General features: G+C 37.8%; 2 protein-coding genes across 4 annotated transcripts; one reads left to right on the plus strand and one right to left on the minus strand.

Moving 5' to 3' along the window:
- Positions 1 to 1,441: 1,441 nt before the first annotated feature.
- mitd1 (MIT, microtubule interacting and transport, domain containing 1) lies at positions 1,442 to 9,469 on the minus strand. Of its 2 annotated transcripts, XM_061879307.1 has the most exons (7): positions 9,032 to 9,462; positions 8,857 to 8,958; positions 8,660 to 8,796; positions 5,635 to 5,721; positions 3,347 to 3,459; positions 1,795 to 1,855; positions 1,442 to 1,705 (listed from the first exon to the last, which is right to left on the minus strand). In XM_061879307.1, exons 1-7 carry the CDS (start codon positions 9,174 to 9,176, stop codon positions 1,610 to 1,612), a joined length of 741 nt encoding a protein of 246 aa, XP_061735291.1. In that variant the 5' UTR covers positions 9,177 to 9,462; the 3' UTR covers positions 1,442 to 1,609. The 2 variants fall into 2 exon arrangements, with proteins under 2 accessions (XP_061735291.1, XP_061735292.1); XM_061879308.1 differs by lacking the exon at positions 5,635 to 5,721 and having other exon boundaries at positions 9,032 to 9,469.
- A 2,667-nt stretch (positions 9,470 to 12,136) lies between these two features.
- On the plus strand, positions 12,137 to 16,473 carry mrpl30 (mitochondrial ribosomal protein L30). 2 transcript variants are annotated; one of them, XM_061879311.1, is made up of 6 exons: positions 12,137 to 12,243; positions 12,327 to 12,468; positions 14,335 to 14,418; positions 14,493 to 14,639; positions 14,760 to 14,833; positions 16,246 to 16,473. In XM_061879311.1, the coding sequence occupies exons 2-6, from the start codon at positions 12,433 to 12,435 to the stop codon at positions 16,376 to 16,378; spliced, it is 474 nt and encodes a 157-aa protein (XP_061735295.1). In that variant the 5' UTR covers positions 12,137 to 12,243; positions 12,327 to 12,432; the 3' UTR covers positions 16,379 to 16,473. The 2 variants fall into 2 exon arrangements, with proteins under 2 accessions (XP_061735295.1, XP_061735294.1); XM_061879310.1 differs by having other exon boundaries at positions 12,176 to 12,468.
- Positions 16,474 to 17,891: the final 1,418 nt, after the last annotated feature.

Consider the following 17,891-nt stretch of genomic DNA (forward strand, 5'->3'; position numbering starts at 1 on the left):
TTTTGAGCAATAAAAGTTTATTTAATGTGCTGAACAAGTATAAAAGCATTAAAATCAAGGTAGCCATTAGAATCGCTGGTTTGATAACATGAGGGATAAACACAATTTACAGTTAGTTAGCACAGGCTGACTTAACCCCGGTTTACTTAATGTGAGCAATAATTAAGTCTAGCTTTAATACTCGATAAAATACTGTTGGCATAAGATAATAACCTAAGGGTTTTAACATATCACATGTATGGTCTGATATATTTTCAGGCGTATTTCACTTTTTTGTGTTAATATAATGTAAAATTCATTGGGAATATGTCGTAGCGTATTAGCATATTTCATGTTATATTCTTAAGTGTATTTTACGTTGCGTTAACACTATATCAAATCCAATTGGAATCTGCTTACGGCGTGAGAATGTTAACATATTTCATGACATAGAATGTATATCACTTTGTGTTAACACTATCTAAAATCCAATTGGAACCTGCTAAGAGCGTTAGCGTGTTAAAATATCAAATGATATAAAGAGTATTAACTGTTTGCGTTAAAACTGTGTAAAATCCAATTGTAATCTGCTAACAGGCTTATTAACATGTTAAAATATCTCATGATATAAAGTGTATTTCACTTTGTTTGCATTAACACTATGTAAAATCCAATTACAATCTGCAAAAAGCGTTGGCATGTTAAAATATCACATGATATAAATTGTATTTCACTTTTTTGTGGGTAATCTTTATGAACTCTCCGGAAAACATGTAAACACACAATCCAGCCCTACGTACTTTGTATTCAAGTAAAGTAACCTTGGACCATTAACTAAAGTGCGAGCTCAATCGTTTTGAGTTATGTCACGTAACAAGGCACTAAAGCTCTTTTAAAGTATAATTTAGAAACTCAAAGAAAAAAAACTTAATCTAGTAACAATAGCAAAATGTAAAAATAACCTCTGTATTAACCACCACCAGATGGCATTTTGCTTTGGAATGTTCCAGTCACGTCACAACATAGTACTCACAAAAGCTTTTTTAAAGTATATTTTAAAAGCTTTTTTCTGACATCTTCATCAGCCCTACAGCAGAAATGTAAACACACATTCCAGTCGTACATATTTTGTATTTGAGTAAAAAGTATCCTTTAACCATTAACTGTATTCCAGATAAGCGGTTGAAGATGGATGGATGGATGGATGTAGTGTGAGCTCAATGCTCATTATGCACCTGCAGGCATGATTGAGATTAATTTATATAATCTCAATTCTTGCCACTCTAAGTAGTGCATTTGACATATTGGCATGTTGTTGTTTTTTTATTGCTTAATCTGCATCTTAAGTATTGTCTGTATTTGACAATTAAGTGTAGACTGAATTGGCATCACATTTTGCAATAGTAGTAATAAATCTACATTGTAATTATTGACTGCAATTAACAAGATGTTCCCCAAAGGATTTAAGGATGATAATTAAGAAAATTTTATTAAAATATTTCACCAAAAGATAGAAACACCACTTTCTTTCAAGAGCAAAAAAATATGAAAAGGTTAAATTATTGTTATACACGATAATGGGTAAGACAAATCAACATGACATATTTTTTAAAAAGAAGGAAATATCTCCTCATAGAGTTTTAGTGTGTTTTGTGTGGAAAATGTCCACTGTGGTCTCGTGGCACTGCCTCAGGTCGTAGTCACAATATCCAACGGAGAATCGGCCCTGTTGGTGGGTCAGAGGTCACGGCAAATTGTTAAACGCACCAAATTCAAAATGTAAAAAAAAAAAATATGGATGAATGGAAAACTCACTTTGGGTCTCTTGAAGTAATCCAGCCCTCTTCCAATTTTGATAATCCAGCCGTTATCAAACCTGAAAGTATTTAGCATTTAAATCAATGCCGCCAGTCGACAGCAGAGGGTGTTGTGGTAAAATGTGCTTTTTTAGTCATTTCTTGTCTAACAACCAAGTAACAGTCCTTGTGTGATTTATGTTGCATTGCTTCTCTTCACTGCATTAGCCAGTTCCGTGTCTAAAAAATCTGACTCTTTCATAGCGCCTGGCTAAATTCCTCGGTCTCTGAGGAGATAGTGTTTTGGAATGTTCCCGAATACGTAAAGAAATGTTCAGAGAAGTATTTAAGTATTCATTTTGAGATCCCAAATAAACAGAGTTGAGTGCAATGAGGTTGTGCTGCTAACCGAAGAGAAAGAAGGGCAAGAGAGAGCCAGACAATAAAACCTTCAGGTCCTTATGCCATGAGAGAAGAGGGTGGTAGAGTGACGTGTCAGGTATGGAGGGAAGCATGGGCTAGTATAGAATACACCACAACAGTCTTTTCCCCAGACTTACAGCAGGGGGGAGTATAGGCTCCAAGAATGTATCAAGGTCATAAACATGTCTCTTATCTTTAGACAGAAAACAGGGCCTGGACAGCTAAGAAAGAGTAACACGACAAGCATTTAGACTAAAATTGTGGTTTGGACAAGAGATTAATAAAATATTAATTTTGTCACCAGAACATTTGCTCTGCTTTGTTCTTCTTCCACCCAGTCCACGCCCTCAGCTTCCAAGAGCATAGGACAAAGACTGTTGTGATGCTCTCCTGTGTTTCTTTTGTGATTGATGTTGTATTACTGCCAATTCCAAAGGTTAAAACCAAAACCAGATAGTTCTTTTTTTTAATCCTACTACCCCCAAAACGGGCCACTTCACCCAGCCCCTCCTCCTCTCTTCTCACATTCCCAAGGCGGATATAAAGACCTGGAAGTTTCTTCTCTCACTCTCTTTGTGTCCCCTCTAAGCAGCATAGACTTGCTCCTATTAACTAGTAAACTGATGTCATTTCAGGATTCAAAGTATTACTTAAACACCCTCAGCGTTCTCTGGACATTTCTTTATTGAAAAGGAAAAAAATCCAAAACAAGGGGAACCTCAAAAGTTGGGTGAAAAAGAGCCAAGCCAGATTGCGATGATAACCGTACAACAAGGATATATTTTTGTCAGCGATACAAACTCCAGGGTAAAATAAAAACCAATGTCCAGTGCAGAGGACGCAGGGTCGTTACTGGCAAGTATAAAAATAACTGTCCTAACATACAAAGGTTGACCTTATTTTACACTTCTTTTGACAGCAAAGGATGCTGAAAAACTACAACACAGCTTTCAAAAGGGTCCCGCTACACTTTTAACACTGCCACTGTGTGACTTTTTTTGTTTACGAGTTTGAATATTAACAGACGTTAACTCAATTTACATAATTTCCTATGGGAAATTTGTTTGAATGCAAATATTAAAAGTTCAACCACTGTACACACCAATGACAAAGTGTGTGTGTGTGTGTGGGGGGGGGGGGGGCTGTACCTGATCTCCCTGTCATGGATGGTGGAGGAGTACTGCAGGTCCAAAGTGACGCCATGAGCGTTGAGGCTGTCCTTCAGCTCGGCCATGGCGCTTCTCTGTTGGCTAGCGTCAGCCTGCAGAACATTGCACGTCGATGGGGAGGATGGGAAGTAACTTTAAAATTCCACGACCGTCTCAAATCAATCATGAGATGATGGCCAGCTGTTAGAAATCGGTTGTTGATGAATCATGCCTTGAAGCAATTGAGTGAAATGTAAGTGCAAAAGTTGGCTGTAACCAGCAGAGGTGGTGTTGATTCACTTGCAGTCATGATTAACGTAAACAAATTATAATTATACATTGGCTATGATATGGATGGTGAGACCGACAGGTGGTTCGGTGCGGCGTCTTCACAGATGCGGACGCTGTATCGATCCGTTGTGGTGAAGGAGCTGAGCCGGAAGGCAAAGCTCTCGATTTACCGGTCGATCTACGTTCCCATCCTCACCTATGGTCATGAGCTTTGGGTTATGACCGAAAAGACAAGATCATGGGTACAAGCGGACAAAATGAGTTTCCTCCGCCGAGTGGCGGGCTCTCCCTTAGAGATAGGGTGAGAAGCTCTGTCATCCGGGAGGAGCTCAAAGTAAAGCCGCTGTTTCTCCACACTGAGAGGAGTCAGATGAAGTGGTTCGGGCATCTGGTCAGGATGCCACCCAAACGCCTACCTAGGGAGGTGTTTAGGGCACGTCTGACCGGTAGGAGGCCACAGGGAAGACCCAGGACACGTTGGGAAGACTATGTCTCCCGGCTGGTCTGGGAACGCCTCGGGATCCCCAGTGAGGAGCTAGACGAAGTGGCTGAGGAGAGGGAAGTCTGGGCTTCCTTGCTTAGGCTGCTGCCCCCGCGACCTGACCTCGGATAAGCCGAAGATGGATGGATGGATGGATGGATGGCAATGGCTATTTCTGCATTAGAGCTGTGCACCACCAGATGAAAATGTGTGGATGTTTACCCCCACGGTGGTAAAAATTCAAACTTAATAACTTAACATTGAAAAAAAAAAAAAAAATGTTTCAAGTTATTGAAAATGTGTAATTGTCATCATCATACTGATAAATGAGTGTAACAAAGTAGCTATCCACTATTTACAGCACTAACAAAGCTTATTTTATATATTCGTAACCATATAATATGCTTCTATAAGTTAATAAATGCACCTCAAATTCAGTTTTACACTTAACAATTACAGGGATACAGTATACAATATTGTTGAAGTTAAAGTTAAAGTACCAATGATTGTCACACACACACTAGGTGTGGCGAAATTATTCTCTGCATTTGACCCATCACCCTTGATCACCCCCTGGGAGGTGAGGGGAGCAGTGGGCAGCAGCGGTGCCGCGCCCGGGAATCAGTTTTAGTGATTCAACCCCCAATTCCAACCCTTAATGCTGAGTGCCAAGCCGAGAGGTAATGGGTCCCTTTGTATTTACAAAACATGCAACATCTCACCTTGCAAGGTGCATCAGAGCCAGAACAAACAGGCTCAGAGACAGCTTCTTTCCCAAAGCTGTCACCATGTTGAACTCTAACTTATAATAATAATAATAATAATTCACCCCTAAACAATATCATGCCCTAATACCCTACTGTGCAATAGTACCCTCGAGTGCAATACGTCCGACACTGATTGTTATTTATTACTTCTGTACTCTTCTCTTGTTCTGTATATTGTACAGTATTTCATATTTCTATAGTATTTTGTATATTGTACAGGATTGCTTATTATTTTTATTGGATTGTAGTCTGTTTGTTTCAATTATTAGTTTTTTTCCTTTATTACCTCTTGTGTTATTTATTTCACCCCATATTTGTTCCCACTACCGCACCTTAAGTTGGAGTCTTTAATCTCATTATATGCAAATATAATGACAATAAAGTTCATTCTATTCTATTCTATGCAAGAGCATCTTTCTGCTGGAAAATGTTATTGACTTGAGACAGTGCATCAAACCACTTTCTATATAAATTAAAATGTAAAAGCTAAGTATTTACACTCTTAAACATTAAAAAAATGTGAATCGGCGGGGATCTATTGTACGCTTTTATTTTTTTGTAAGTGATTATAGGATAAAGTTACCAAATATGATTTTTGCTCTGATAACTTCTTGCTAGCGCTGACTTTCCCTCTCCTTTTTCTGCTTTGTGTGGGCAGTAAAACCTCCAAGTTGCCAAGCAACTTGCAGCTGATGAGTTTCTTTCCTGAGCCTAGTAAAACGAGTTTGTTGGCGGGGAAAAAGACCTACTTCATCTGACGATGTGAGGAGATGGATGGTCTTCACTTTGCAGGCTGCTTTGAGCAGCATCTCGCAGAACCGCAGGAAGTTGTACAGCTGTGGTGCGAATAACAAAATATTGATCACAATCTGAGATCCAATACATATAGTAAGCAGTTTTGGCGTAAATGCACTTTTTGTGTCTTTTTGCACATTGAAATCAGAAAGGATGCGGATTTCCAGACCCTGATTTTGTTGGGTTTTTTTACCGCTCGGTTTGCCTCTTTTTTTTTTTTTTTAAACCGATTATTGCTTTCCGTCAGTGTTTTGTTTCGTTTATATTTGTAATAAATACACCTACAACTTCTTAAATAAAAACATAGAAAAAACGACCGGCAATGGTAAAGTTTAGATTCATAAAGGAAAGAAGAAAGTAAATGTTTTTTTATAACTGAAAAAGTGTACATATGCATAAAAATGTGTTTTCTTTTGTCTTATTTTTTTAATGAATAAATGTTTATGACAACCTTTTTCCAAAACACAATGTAGAATGTGAGCTATAACTGGATAATGCATACATTTATCATTTGTTTTCAAAACGGTTACAAAAAAGTGGGACCCCAAAAATTTACTGTGGGACCCCATTTTTATGACTTGATGGGGTCCCAGAGACCCATCCTTTCATTTTCTACCGCTTGTCCTATTTGGGGTTACGGTACACCTTTTTTCAAAATTCCTAGCGCCAACACAGAGTAAGTGTAGCTAATCTGGATGTTTCCACCAGTGTTTAATGCTGCCAATAATAATTATCACACGTATTAACTGTAGCTTTTTCAATTTACTTATGTTGAGTGCTTTTGAAAGTTAAACAATATCAACACAATATTCCAACTAGTTGCTTATTTTCTTTTGTTTCACACAATTGTTTGAGCAAAACAGAGATAATATTACACAAAAGCTATACAAAAGCAAAAACTACTATACCTGCTCCTTATTTTGCCCCTGAAGAAATAGTAAACACAAACAAAAAAACAATAAAAACTTAGTGAAAAAAAATGATCTAATCACATTAGTATCTATCATAAACTGATAGTACCTTTGGTTTAGGTTGTATTCACCAGACGTCATGTCTGGCTCATTAAATGTGTCAGAATCCAAGTAGTGGGCCAGCGAGCGTCATAGTGTTCTGGGCGACATTTTGCCTTTCTTGAAGAAAAATGCCCTATTCTTGTGTTGTTTTAGGATGTTTGAACCCTTCACATAGCTAAAAGGATAATTGTTTCTTCAGAGTCCATTAAGAGGTAGTCAAGAAGGGCGAAAGACTGCAAGATTTTATGAAAAAAGCGACGAGAAAAGTAACACACACTCCAGTTCAATGGAGAAGAGTCAAAAAATGCTCAAGTTTGCAGAGATCACTTTGTTAAAGGTTTGTTTAATATACTTTTAACATTTAGTATTTCCCATTTAAGTATTATTTGACAGCATTTGTATTTTATCTCGTTTCGGAGTTCTTAGAGCGCGCATTTTTGCCTACGAGTGGTTTGAAAAGCACCAACTCGACGAGTCTAAATAAAAGAAAGCCAATTTGAGCAAAATCTAAAAGAGTTAAGATTTTACCAGAAGCGTCAATCATAAATAAAGCTTTCATACATAAGGTTGACATTTTTACTTATATTTTGAGAAAGGTGGGGAAAAACATGCGTACTCGTAAATGGCGCGTGCAACAACAAAAAGGCCAACAAACATGGCTGAAGACGCAAAGTTAAGTCATGAAATGCAATCTTATCAGAGGTAAAACAATGCATGATTTATCCGAGGGAGTCTTGATACCAATTTCATCGACCAAGACACACACAAAGAAGTTGTAGACCTCCATGCTTTTCCAAGTTGTCATCTGTTTTGTAGTGTAGAATGACGTCTGGAGCTCAATAGTCTGACATGTCTTGGAACTCCACCAACGGATAATCCTTGGCATCACTTGAAAAATATTTTTTTTATATAACGTATAGGGATATATTCCATTGCATGGTTAGATTTTCTGCTTGTATCCGTGCTCTAGGCCCCATGTGTACTCAGTGAGTTCGTACTTGGTTCGCTGCACAGCAGCCATGTTGGTTCGGTGGCCCAGCACTTTGTTTACTTCCGTTAAAAAGTCACAAGACGGAATCCAGCCTATTGAAACCACCGATTTATGGATCGGTCTGCACTCCCCTTAAGCAGTAACCTGACTCTCGCTAGATCGTTATAGTTCGCTGAGCTCCACACAAGGATCTGGGACTTTTCAATAGGAGACGTATTACAGAAGGCAGGGCCTTGTAAAAAAAATAATTGTATGTGATTGGATAAACCGAGTGTCCATGATCTTAAAAGACTTGCTACTTCAACCACTCACATCGAAATCAACGCTGGGAAATCCAACACAGAACAGCCGACATAATGGATAACGACAGAGCGAAAAGTTAGAGAACTTTTACTGAAACAACGCAGCAATGTCAGTAGACGATCACTGTCGTTTGTGCAAAGAAAATATGCAGAATCAATGTCAGCACACGACTCCTCGCTGTGGGCCATCATTGTAGTTTGAATCAAACAGTCGCTTCGACGCTATGTCACATCTATGAAATCCCGCCCTGCGATCCCAATTGCTTCATTATTTTTTGCTGTCTTGAAGGGGTTTGCAATGCCCTCGAGACCAGATCCTTGCGTGGAGCTCAGCAAACTGGAAGAATCTGGCTAGAGTCAGGTGACTTAAGTATACGTCTGGTGGTTAATCTATGTGTTCATTTCCTGTTAATAGCTGCTTACTTTCTGCTGCAACATGGAGGGAGGTGATGAATACTAATTTAGGGGGGCCGCTCCACACTGTGTATAAACATACAAAGATAGCTGCGAGTTGCATTTGTCAGGAGTATAAATACTTTAAAGTATCCGACACAGGGTAATGGCTTTTTAAATTAATCGGCATTGGTGGATGACATACTTGAAACATAAAAATTAGCCAATACTTATCGGCACATCCCTATTAGCTAATGGATATCTATTTATTTTGTCAGACCTGGTGGGTGTGTCGTATGTAGGGATCTTCCACCCAGGCTTCTGTCAGTGAGCCGCTGATGTAAGGCTTGAAGACTGCTTCATAGCTGTAACCTGTGGCGTCCTCAGTTATTCTGATCTGTTCGTGGTACTTCCCGTCTAAATACAAAAAACAACAATGTACGGTGGTCATATTTGTAACTGTTTCATGATCGTTACCTTCTTTCATTTGGTTGACGTGGGCTTTAATTTGCTCTGCTCTGTCGATGTATCCTTTGATCTTCTCCCTGTAGTGCCCCTTCTTTGACTCATCGGTCACTGCTACAAGACAAATATATTTTGAAGTGTGTTTACAAACATTCATGGGATAATAAACAGGTCATGATGTGAAAACCTTTTAGGACGTCTATAAGGAGCTGGACGCCCTCTTGGTAGCAGATAAGAGACTCCAGGAAGCGGCCACTTTGGTCCAACTCCACCGCCCTCTTTAGTACAGAAACAGCGGACGTCTCCATGCCTGTCAAAAGATTTAGAGACATGTTTGCGAGTCAGATGTCCCCTCTAGATTTGAAATTGAGACTTAAGAGTGGATGTAGGTAACATAAAATTAGTTAAAAGTCAGTGTGAACATCTTGCGCCTGGTTTGTTATGGGTACGCCACCATAATAGAGCCCCCCGGAAACCTTATGGTGGCATATTTCCGCACTTTAAAAGCAAACTAAATCGTCAAAACAAAACAAAAAAAAGCACACAATTATACTATTGTAACCTATTTTTATGGTTTTGCCTCTTTGTGATGTTAAGTTCCTGTTATACAGTATATGCCTTGAGCTCTTATTTTGAAGGCGAAAAGAACGGAAATGATGTCATATTGGAGTGGAGCGGAGTTTCGGAAAGAGACAAAATAAAGTGGTCCTCGTGTAAAACTAGAGCCTCTGTGTTTATTTTATAGTGTGATACAGTATAGGCGACTTATATATAAACCCTTGGTTGCATTGGTGGCAGCGGTGGGATAAAGGTCCCACAAAAGAAAGACGTCTAATTACCGTAAAGTCCGGAATCAGCTAGCTTCATCTCAGTTAGCCGCAGCTAGCAACGGCTAAGCTTCGTCTTGTCAGAAAGCACACAGACTTCTTTCATCTTGCTGCGGTCTTCTAAATTTATGTGTAATAAAAGCGAGGACCACTTTATTACCATGAATTGATAACGTGGACCCCGACATAAACAAATTGAAAAACGCATTCGGGTGTTACAATTTAGTGGTCAATTGTACGGACTATGTACTAATCTAACAAAAGTATCAAATCAATCAAATTATGTATTTTTTCGAAACTCCGCACCACTCCAACATGACATAATTTACGTTCTTCAAAATAAGAGCTCAAGGCATATACTGTATAACAGGAACTTAACATCACAAAGAGGCAAAACCATAAAAATAGGTTACAGTATACCAGGGGTCACCAACACGGTGCCCGCGGACACCAGGTAGCCCGTAAGGACCAGATGAGTAGCCCGCTGGCCACTTCTAAAAATAGCAGCACTTACCAGTGAGCTGCCTCTATTTTTAAAATGTTATTTACTAGCAAGCTGGTCTCGCTTTGCTTGACATTTTTAATTCTAAGAGAGACAAAACTCAAATAGAATTTGAAAATCCAAAGAAATATTTTTAAAGACTTGGTCTTCACTTGTTTAAATAAATTCATTTATTTTTTTTACTCTGCTACTTATAACTTTCAGAAAGGCAATTTTAAATAAAACCTTAAAAATTATTTTTGGATTTTTAAACACATATACCTTTTTACCTTTTGAATTCCGTGGGTTCCCTCCAGGTACTCCGGCTTCCTCCCACTTCCAAAGACATGCACCTGGGGATAGGTTGATTGGCAACACTGAATTGGCTCTAGTGTGTGAATGTGAGTGTGAATGTTGTCCGTCTATCTGTGTTGGCCCTGCGATGAGATGGCGACTTGTCCAGGGTGTACGCCGCCTTCCGCCCGATTGTAGCTGAGATAGGCGCCAGCGCCCCCCTGCTACCCCAAAAGGGAATAAGCGGTAGGAAATGGATGGATGGAAATTCCTTCCTCTTCTTTCCTGACAATTTAAATCAATCTTAAAGTTTTGTTTGTTTTTTATTGTAAAGAATAATAAATACATTTTAATTTAATTTTTCATTTTAGCTTCTGTTTTTTGACAAAGAATATTTGTGAAATATTTTTAAAACTTATTATGATTAAAATGAAAAAAAAAATTCTTGCAAATCTAGAAAATCTGTAGAATCCAATTTAAATGTTAATTCAAAGTCTTTTGAATTTCATTTAAATTTTTTGTTCTGGAAAATCTAGAAGAAATAATGATTTGTCTTTGTTAGAGATGGTCCAATGTGTTATATATTATAACCTATTTAAAACATGTCGTCAAAATTCTAAAATTAATCCTAATCAGGAAAAATTACTAATGATGTTCCGTAAATTCTTTTTTAAAATTTTTTCTAAAAGATTCGAATTAGCTAGTTTTTCTCTTCATTTTTTTCGGTTGAATTTTAAAGAGTCGAAATTAAAGATAAACTATGTTTCAAAATTTAATTTTAATTTTTTTCGTATTTTCTCCTCTTTTAAAAAGTTTAATTAAGTGTTTTTTTTTCATCATTTATTCCCTAACAAAAACCTTTTCGTAAAAGGAAAAAAAATGTACGACGGAATGACAGAAAGAAATACCCATTTTTTTATATACCGTATTTCCTTGAATTGCCGCGGGACATATAGTATGCGCCTGCCTTGAATTACTGCCGGGTCAAACTCGCTTCGCAAAATAACCAGCGCATGCTTAGTATTACCGCCGTCACGAGTGACACTTCCCCTGTCATCATTTTCAAAAAGGAAGGCTGATTTAAAAAAAACGGTAATTTGAAATCGCATAAAGGGAAGAAGATTAAGAGCTATTCAGTAGGATTTAAGGTCCAAGTTTACGTCACACTCAAATTTTTACTGCATACCTTTAGTAGGTGCCGGAGTGAGAAGAGGTTTTAAAATAATTAGCGCATGCTTACTTTTTCCGCATGCCTTTGGTAAGCGCAGGTGTGAGAAGAGGTTTTAAATTAATTAGCGCCCCAGCGGCAATTCAAGGAAATACGGTAGTTGGATTTATTTATTAAAGGTAAATCGCGCAAATTGGCTATTTCTGGCAATTTATTTAAGTGTGTATCAAACTGGTAGCCCTTCGCATCAATCAGCACCCAAGAAGTAGCTCTTGGTTTCAAAAAGTTTGCTGACCCCTGCACTATATTATAACAAAAGAATGATATCGTTTTATACTTTAAATATAATGCCAACACCACATTCAAATCGCTAAAACCTACTTGGTACGTTGCTATAATAGGTCCCCCGGAAGCTTAATAGCTGCGTTAACACACACAATAAAATTTTAACTATGCATAACAAAAATATATTGACATTTTTTTAACCGTACCTTTGTTTATGGAAAGTCTATACTGTAAATTGTAGTGAAAATAATTACTTGTGACGATATAGTCTTTTTGATACACTTCCGGTTCCAGGTCAGCGTCACATCAAGACGGACATGAGTCTCTTGCTGCCTTCCTCTTAGGTCGTCGACTTAAATTGTCTCCTTATTTAGCCAAATAATCCATCATCGTGTTAAATGTTATTGATATTTCCAATCCATTAAAGGACGCTGGCGGGTATTCACGTGTTCACGCTACTTTTGACGCAGTAACCTTGGCCTGCATGTCGGTCAAATAGCGTCAGTGAATGGATGTAACAGAAATCTAACAACATGTCTATACTTGGTTTAAAGTTGTCACCTGTCAAGGTAAGACCATTTATCGGTTGAATTTAAAGCCAATATCGTACAAAATGTTGAAAACGTGACACCAATTGTGCACTATTGTAAGCATTTCACCAATCTCGCGCATTTTGCAAATTATACATCATTTTCTTTTGCATATCGCAAAACGAGATTTAAGACGAGATTTTGTGGATGGTTTAGTCCAGGGGTCACCAACCTTTTTGAAACCAAGAGCTACTTCTTGGGTACTGATTAATGCGAAGGGCTACCAGTTTGATACACACTTAAATAAATTGCCAGAAATAGCCAATTTGCTCAATTTACCTTTAATAAATAAATCTATCTATAAAAAAACGGCGACTTGTCCAGGGTGTACCTCGCCTTCCGCCCGATTGTAGCTGAGATAGGCACCAGCGCCCCCTGCGACCCCAAAGGGAATAAGCGGTAGAAATGGATGGGTATTTCTGTCTGTCATTCCGTCGTACATTTTTTTTCCTTTTACGGAAGGTTTTTTGAAGAGAATAAATGATGAAAAATACACTTAACTGAACGGTTTAAAAGAGGAGAAAACAGGAAAAAAAAAGAAATTTAAGTTTTGAAACATAGTTTATCTTCAATTTCGACTCTTTAAAATTCAAAATTCAACCGAAAAAAGAAGAGAAAACTAGCTAATTCGAATCTTGTTGAAAAAGTTAAAAAAAATAATTTATGGAACATCATTAGTAATTTTTCCTGATTAAGATTAATTTTAGAATTTTGATGACAGGTTTTAAATAGGTTAAAATCCAGTCTGCACTTTGTTAGAATATATAACAAATTGGACCAAGCTATATTTCAAACAAAGACAAATCATTATTTCTTCTAGAAACTCAAAAGACTTTGAAATAAGATTTAAATTTGATCCTACAGATTTTCTAGATTTGCCGGAATATTTTTTTAAAATTTTAATCATAATAAGTTTGAAGAAATATTCCATAAATATTCTTTCTCGAAAAAAAAAAGAAGCTAAAATGAAAAATTCAATTAAAATGTATTTATTATTCTTTACGATAAAAAAAAAATGTACTTGAACATTGATTTAAATTGTCAGGAAAGAAGAGGAAGGAATCTAGAAGGTATATTATTAAAAAGAATCCTACAATCATTTTTAAGGTTGTATTTTTTCTCTAAAGTTGTCTTTCTGAAAGTTATAAGAAGCAAACAAAAAAAAAATATAATAATTTATTTAAACAAGTGAAGACCAAGTCTTTAAAATATTTTCTTGGATTTTCAAATTCTATTTGAGTTTTGTCTCTCTTAGAATTAAAAATGTCAAGCAAAGCGAGACCAGCTTGTTAGTAAATAAATACAATTTAAAATAATAGAGGCAGCTCACTGACAAGTGCTGCTATTTGAGCTATTTTTAGAACAGGCCAGCGGGCGACTCATCTGGTCCTTACGGGCTACCTGGTGCCCGCGGGCACCGCATTGGTGACCCTTGGTTTAGTCAGTAACCCTACATTATTATATTTTATAAATAGTAAACTAAGTAGTGGTAGTAGTTTAGTCGTGGATGGACACTGTATAGTGGTTAGGGTTAGGGTTGGACTGATTTGAGGGCATATTTTCCCGACTACAAATGAATAGATTTACATAAGTATTTAATACATTATTTTGACACCAAAAACATGTATTTGCGCCCATTGATTTGCAAAATGTGCACCACACATTATTCAAATATATAGCTGGAAGCAATTTGCAAAAAGATTGCGCATTATATAAATTTGCAAAATGCGGTTGCGCATTATATAAATTTGCAAAATGCGGTTGCGCATTTTGCAAATTGCTCACATTGGTATTGTGCCTACAACACAACATCACCTAACATAAGGTCAATGTATTTGTTGTCAGATTTTAACAGCAGACGCACTTTCACGTTGTCTCACGTTCGTGTCTGCACGCAGCAAGTTCGGCAAAGCAAGACTCCCCAAAGAGGTGACTATAATATTTAAACATTTTCAGTGTACTTGTAGTGGTTTTGACTCTTTTTTTTTTTGTTGTCCAAATAGATTTTCGAAGAGCGGTCACAAGAACATGAGAAGTATGGCGGTGACCCGGACCAGCCTCACAAACTGCACATAGTGACCCGGGTTAAAAGTGCGTTGAGAAGGCCATACTGGGAGAAAGACTTGGTCAAGTGCTTTGGCCTTCAAAAGGTAGTTACTTCAAAACCCTATAATCCATTGATATATCTTTTTACTTTTTAACGGCACCAAAGCATGTATGAGATTATAATATATGCCTTGTAATATTCAGTGTTGTCTTTAATCATGCAGGCACAGGTACCTGTCATCCACAAGAACATACCTTCTGTCAATAACCAACTGAAGTTCATTAAACATCTCATCAGGTAGACATGTGAAGTGACTAACGTATATTTTACAGTGGAGCTTGACAGCATTTAGTGCAGGGGTCTATTGCGGCCCCATCAGTTATAGCTTCTCCTTATCTTTATATCATAAGGCGATTGTACATTTGTTATATATATAAAAAATGTACAATCGCCTTATGATATAATTACACAATTTCCTATGCATTTATCTGAACACGATTGATAACTTGCTTTGTAATTATACGTAGAGGTGACAAGCAGATATTTAGGTATTTTTGATAACATGTTTGGAATAGCTTGTTTCATGATCAGATGTTATTAAAGTTGAGTAAATGCATAAGATACGTTATTCTCGGTCAAAATGTAAAGATTGTATACATTTATCAATAGGTGCTTTGTTGATGGTCATTATTTCCAGGCTTTAGTGGGCCACTTAAAGGGATGCCTGGATTTTTAGTACATGAGCAAAACATTTATATTTTCATTGATTGTGCTATAATTAGATATTTAATTTGCTTTCTTTTGAGTTCCTTTTTAATAAAATTTCCTACAAATATATACAAGTACAACCCATTTATTAATTTATTTATATATCTTTGTTTGATTTTTACATGGCATATTAACAGGGGTTAGTGCATCTGCCTCACAATACGAAGGTCCTGTGTAGTCCTGGGTTCAAACCCGGGCTCGGGATCTTTCTGTCTGGAGTTTGCATGTTCTCCCCGTAAATGCGTGGGTTCCCTCCGGGTACTCCGGCTTCTTCCCACCACCAAAAACATGCACCTGGGGATAGGTTGATTGGCAACACTAAATGGTCCCTAGTGTTTGAATGTGAGTGTGAATGTTGTCTTATAGTTTTGGCCCCGTGATGAGTGGCGACTTGTCCAGGGTATACCCCGACTTCCGCCCAAGTGCAGCTGAGATAGGCTCCAGCACCCCCCGCTACCCCAAAAGGGACAAGCGGTTGAACAATGGATGGACAGCTATTGTACAATTTTGTTCATCATTATTTTTCTATGAAACACCCGTTAGTTTTGTTGAATTTTGACTTAATTATTTTTTAATCCATCTAAATGTAGTCTTTTTTTGTTGTGCAACTTTTTTCAAATGTTTATTTTAATGGCCTACAATCTATAATTTTTCTTTCATGTTTTTATACAAATATGTTTAAATACAGTTTTAAACTTAATTTTTATTAGATGGCAAACAGTTCTGTTAAAGGAATCACTTTAAATTTTGGGGTGAAGTAAACATGAGAAAGCGCAGCCAACTGAAGGTTGCATTAGAACAGAACACCAAGTGGGTGGAACTATTTGTTGGCTTACAGTTCTTCCCAACATTTCTTAACATTTAACAAAGACACTGACTTGAACACCAGGCTGTCATTCATTGCAGCATAAAAACTTTCAACATTGTCCTTCAACACGCAGAATCGAGCCACTAAAGACTCCGTATGGACTCCCCACCGAGCAAGACCTGGCCGACTCCTACATCAACAGCAAAGGAGAGCTGATAATTCGACGCCTGCTTCAACCTGTCGACACCAAGGCCATCAAGCCTTGATTATTGATACATGATAAATATGCCAGTAGTTACTGGTGCACTAAAAAACACATTATTTTGTATTATCTTGTCAAATAAAACAATTCTGACAGCAAGATGTGGTATTACCTCTTGGAAGACTAGATTCGTCTAAAATCCTATACACTTATCCTCAATCAGGTATCTTTTCTCTTTTAAAGTAATGTTTTAACATTTTTCACTTCTCTCAGGCGCTCACTTCACAGAACTGCCACAACTTTATATTCAACTGCTTTAATTTGTCCCCAATAGTCACATTTTTGCTACATGGAAATGAGTAAAACATATTTTTAAAGATGGATGCCCAAAAGAATTTAAATCAAGACTAACAAAGACACTAATTCATGTCAGAGAGTAGCTCAGTATTAATGAGCTATGCAGTCTTCCAACTAACAAAAATACTCCTGTTATCTAATTATGAAAGTATGTAAGTCCGGGGTGTCCAAAGTGCGGCCCGCAGGTCATTTTTAACGGCTCCACAGTACATTTTAAACATACAATTGAAAAATATTTAAAACATAAGTGATATAAAAGAGCAAAAAGGTGAAATGTAACAGGAAAATGCTTTAAAAACACAAAGCTGCCATGCAGGCGGTTTCTTTCTTTAGAAAATAATAATCAAAATCAATGTCATTTTGAATTATTGACCTATTCAAGGTTTCAATTACGTCACATTAAATATTCCACTTTGAGATATTTTTTGAGGAAAAGGTTGCATTTTTGTGTTTTGCCATATTAAAAAACTGAGCCTAAAAGTATGAAGTATGTGGACGACACGACAGTAGTGGGCCTCATCCGTGACAATAACGACATGGACTACAGGGAGGAGGTGAAACATCTGGTTGACTGGTGCAGAACCAACAACCTGGTCCTGAACGTCAACAAGACCAAGGAGATCATCGTTGACTTCAGGAAGCACCAGGCCAGCCACGCTCCACTCTTCAACAACGGCACAGCGGTGGAGATGGTAAGCAGCACCAAGTTCCTGGGGGTGCAGATAACTTGTAAAAAGAGCTCAGCAGCGCATGCACTTTTTGTGTCGGATGAAAAGAGCACAGCTCCCTCCCCCCATTCTCACCACATTCTACAGAGGCACTATAGAGAGGCTGCTGACCAACAGCATCTCTGTCTGGACTGGAGCCTGCAGAGCCTCAGACTGGAAGTCTCTCCAGAGAGTGGTGAGGAGGAGCGGAAAAGATTATCAGGACTCCTCTTCCTACTATCCAGGAGGTTGCAAAAAGCCGCTGCCTGACCAGGGCTCAGAGAATCTGCAAAGACTCCACCCACCCCAACCAAGGACTGTTTTCACTGCTGGACTCTAGGAAGAGGTTCCGCAGCCTCCGAAGCAGAACCTCCAGGTTCTGCAACAGCTTCTTCCCTCAGGGCATAAGACTCTTGAACGCATAATTAAATTATCCACTCAACTCCCCCCAAAATGGACTAACTCGCTGGAATAAAAAAGACAATATAACATACATCCATAAACCTGGATGCA

The sequence above is a fragment of the Nerophis ophidion genome, linkage group LG19 (assembly GCF_033978795.1).
Source record: "Nerophis ophidion isolate RoL-2023_Sa linkage group LG19, RoL_Noph_v1.0, whole genome shotgun sequence".
NCBI classification, from domain to species: domain Eukaryota; kingdom Metazoa; phylum Chordata; class Actinopteri; order Syngnathiformes; family Syngnathidae; genus Nerophis; species Nerophis ophidion.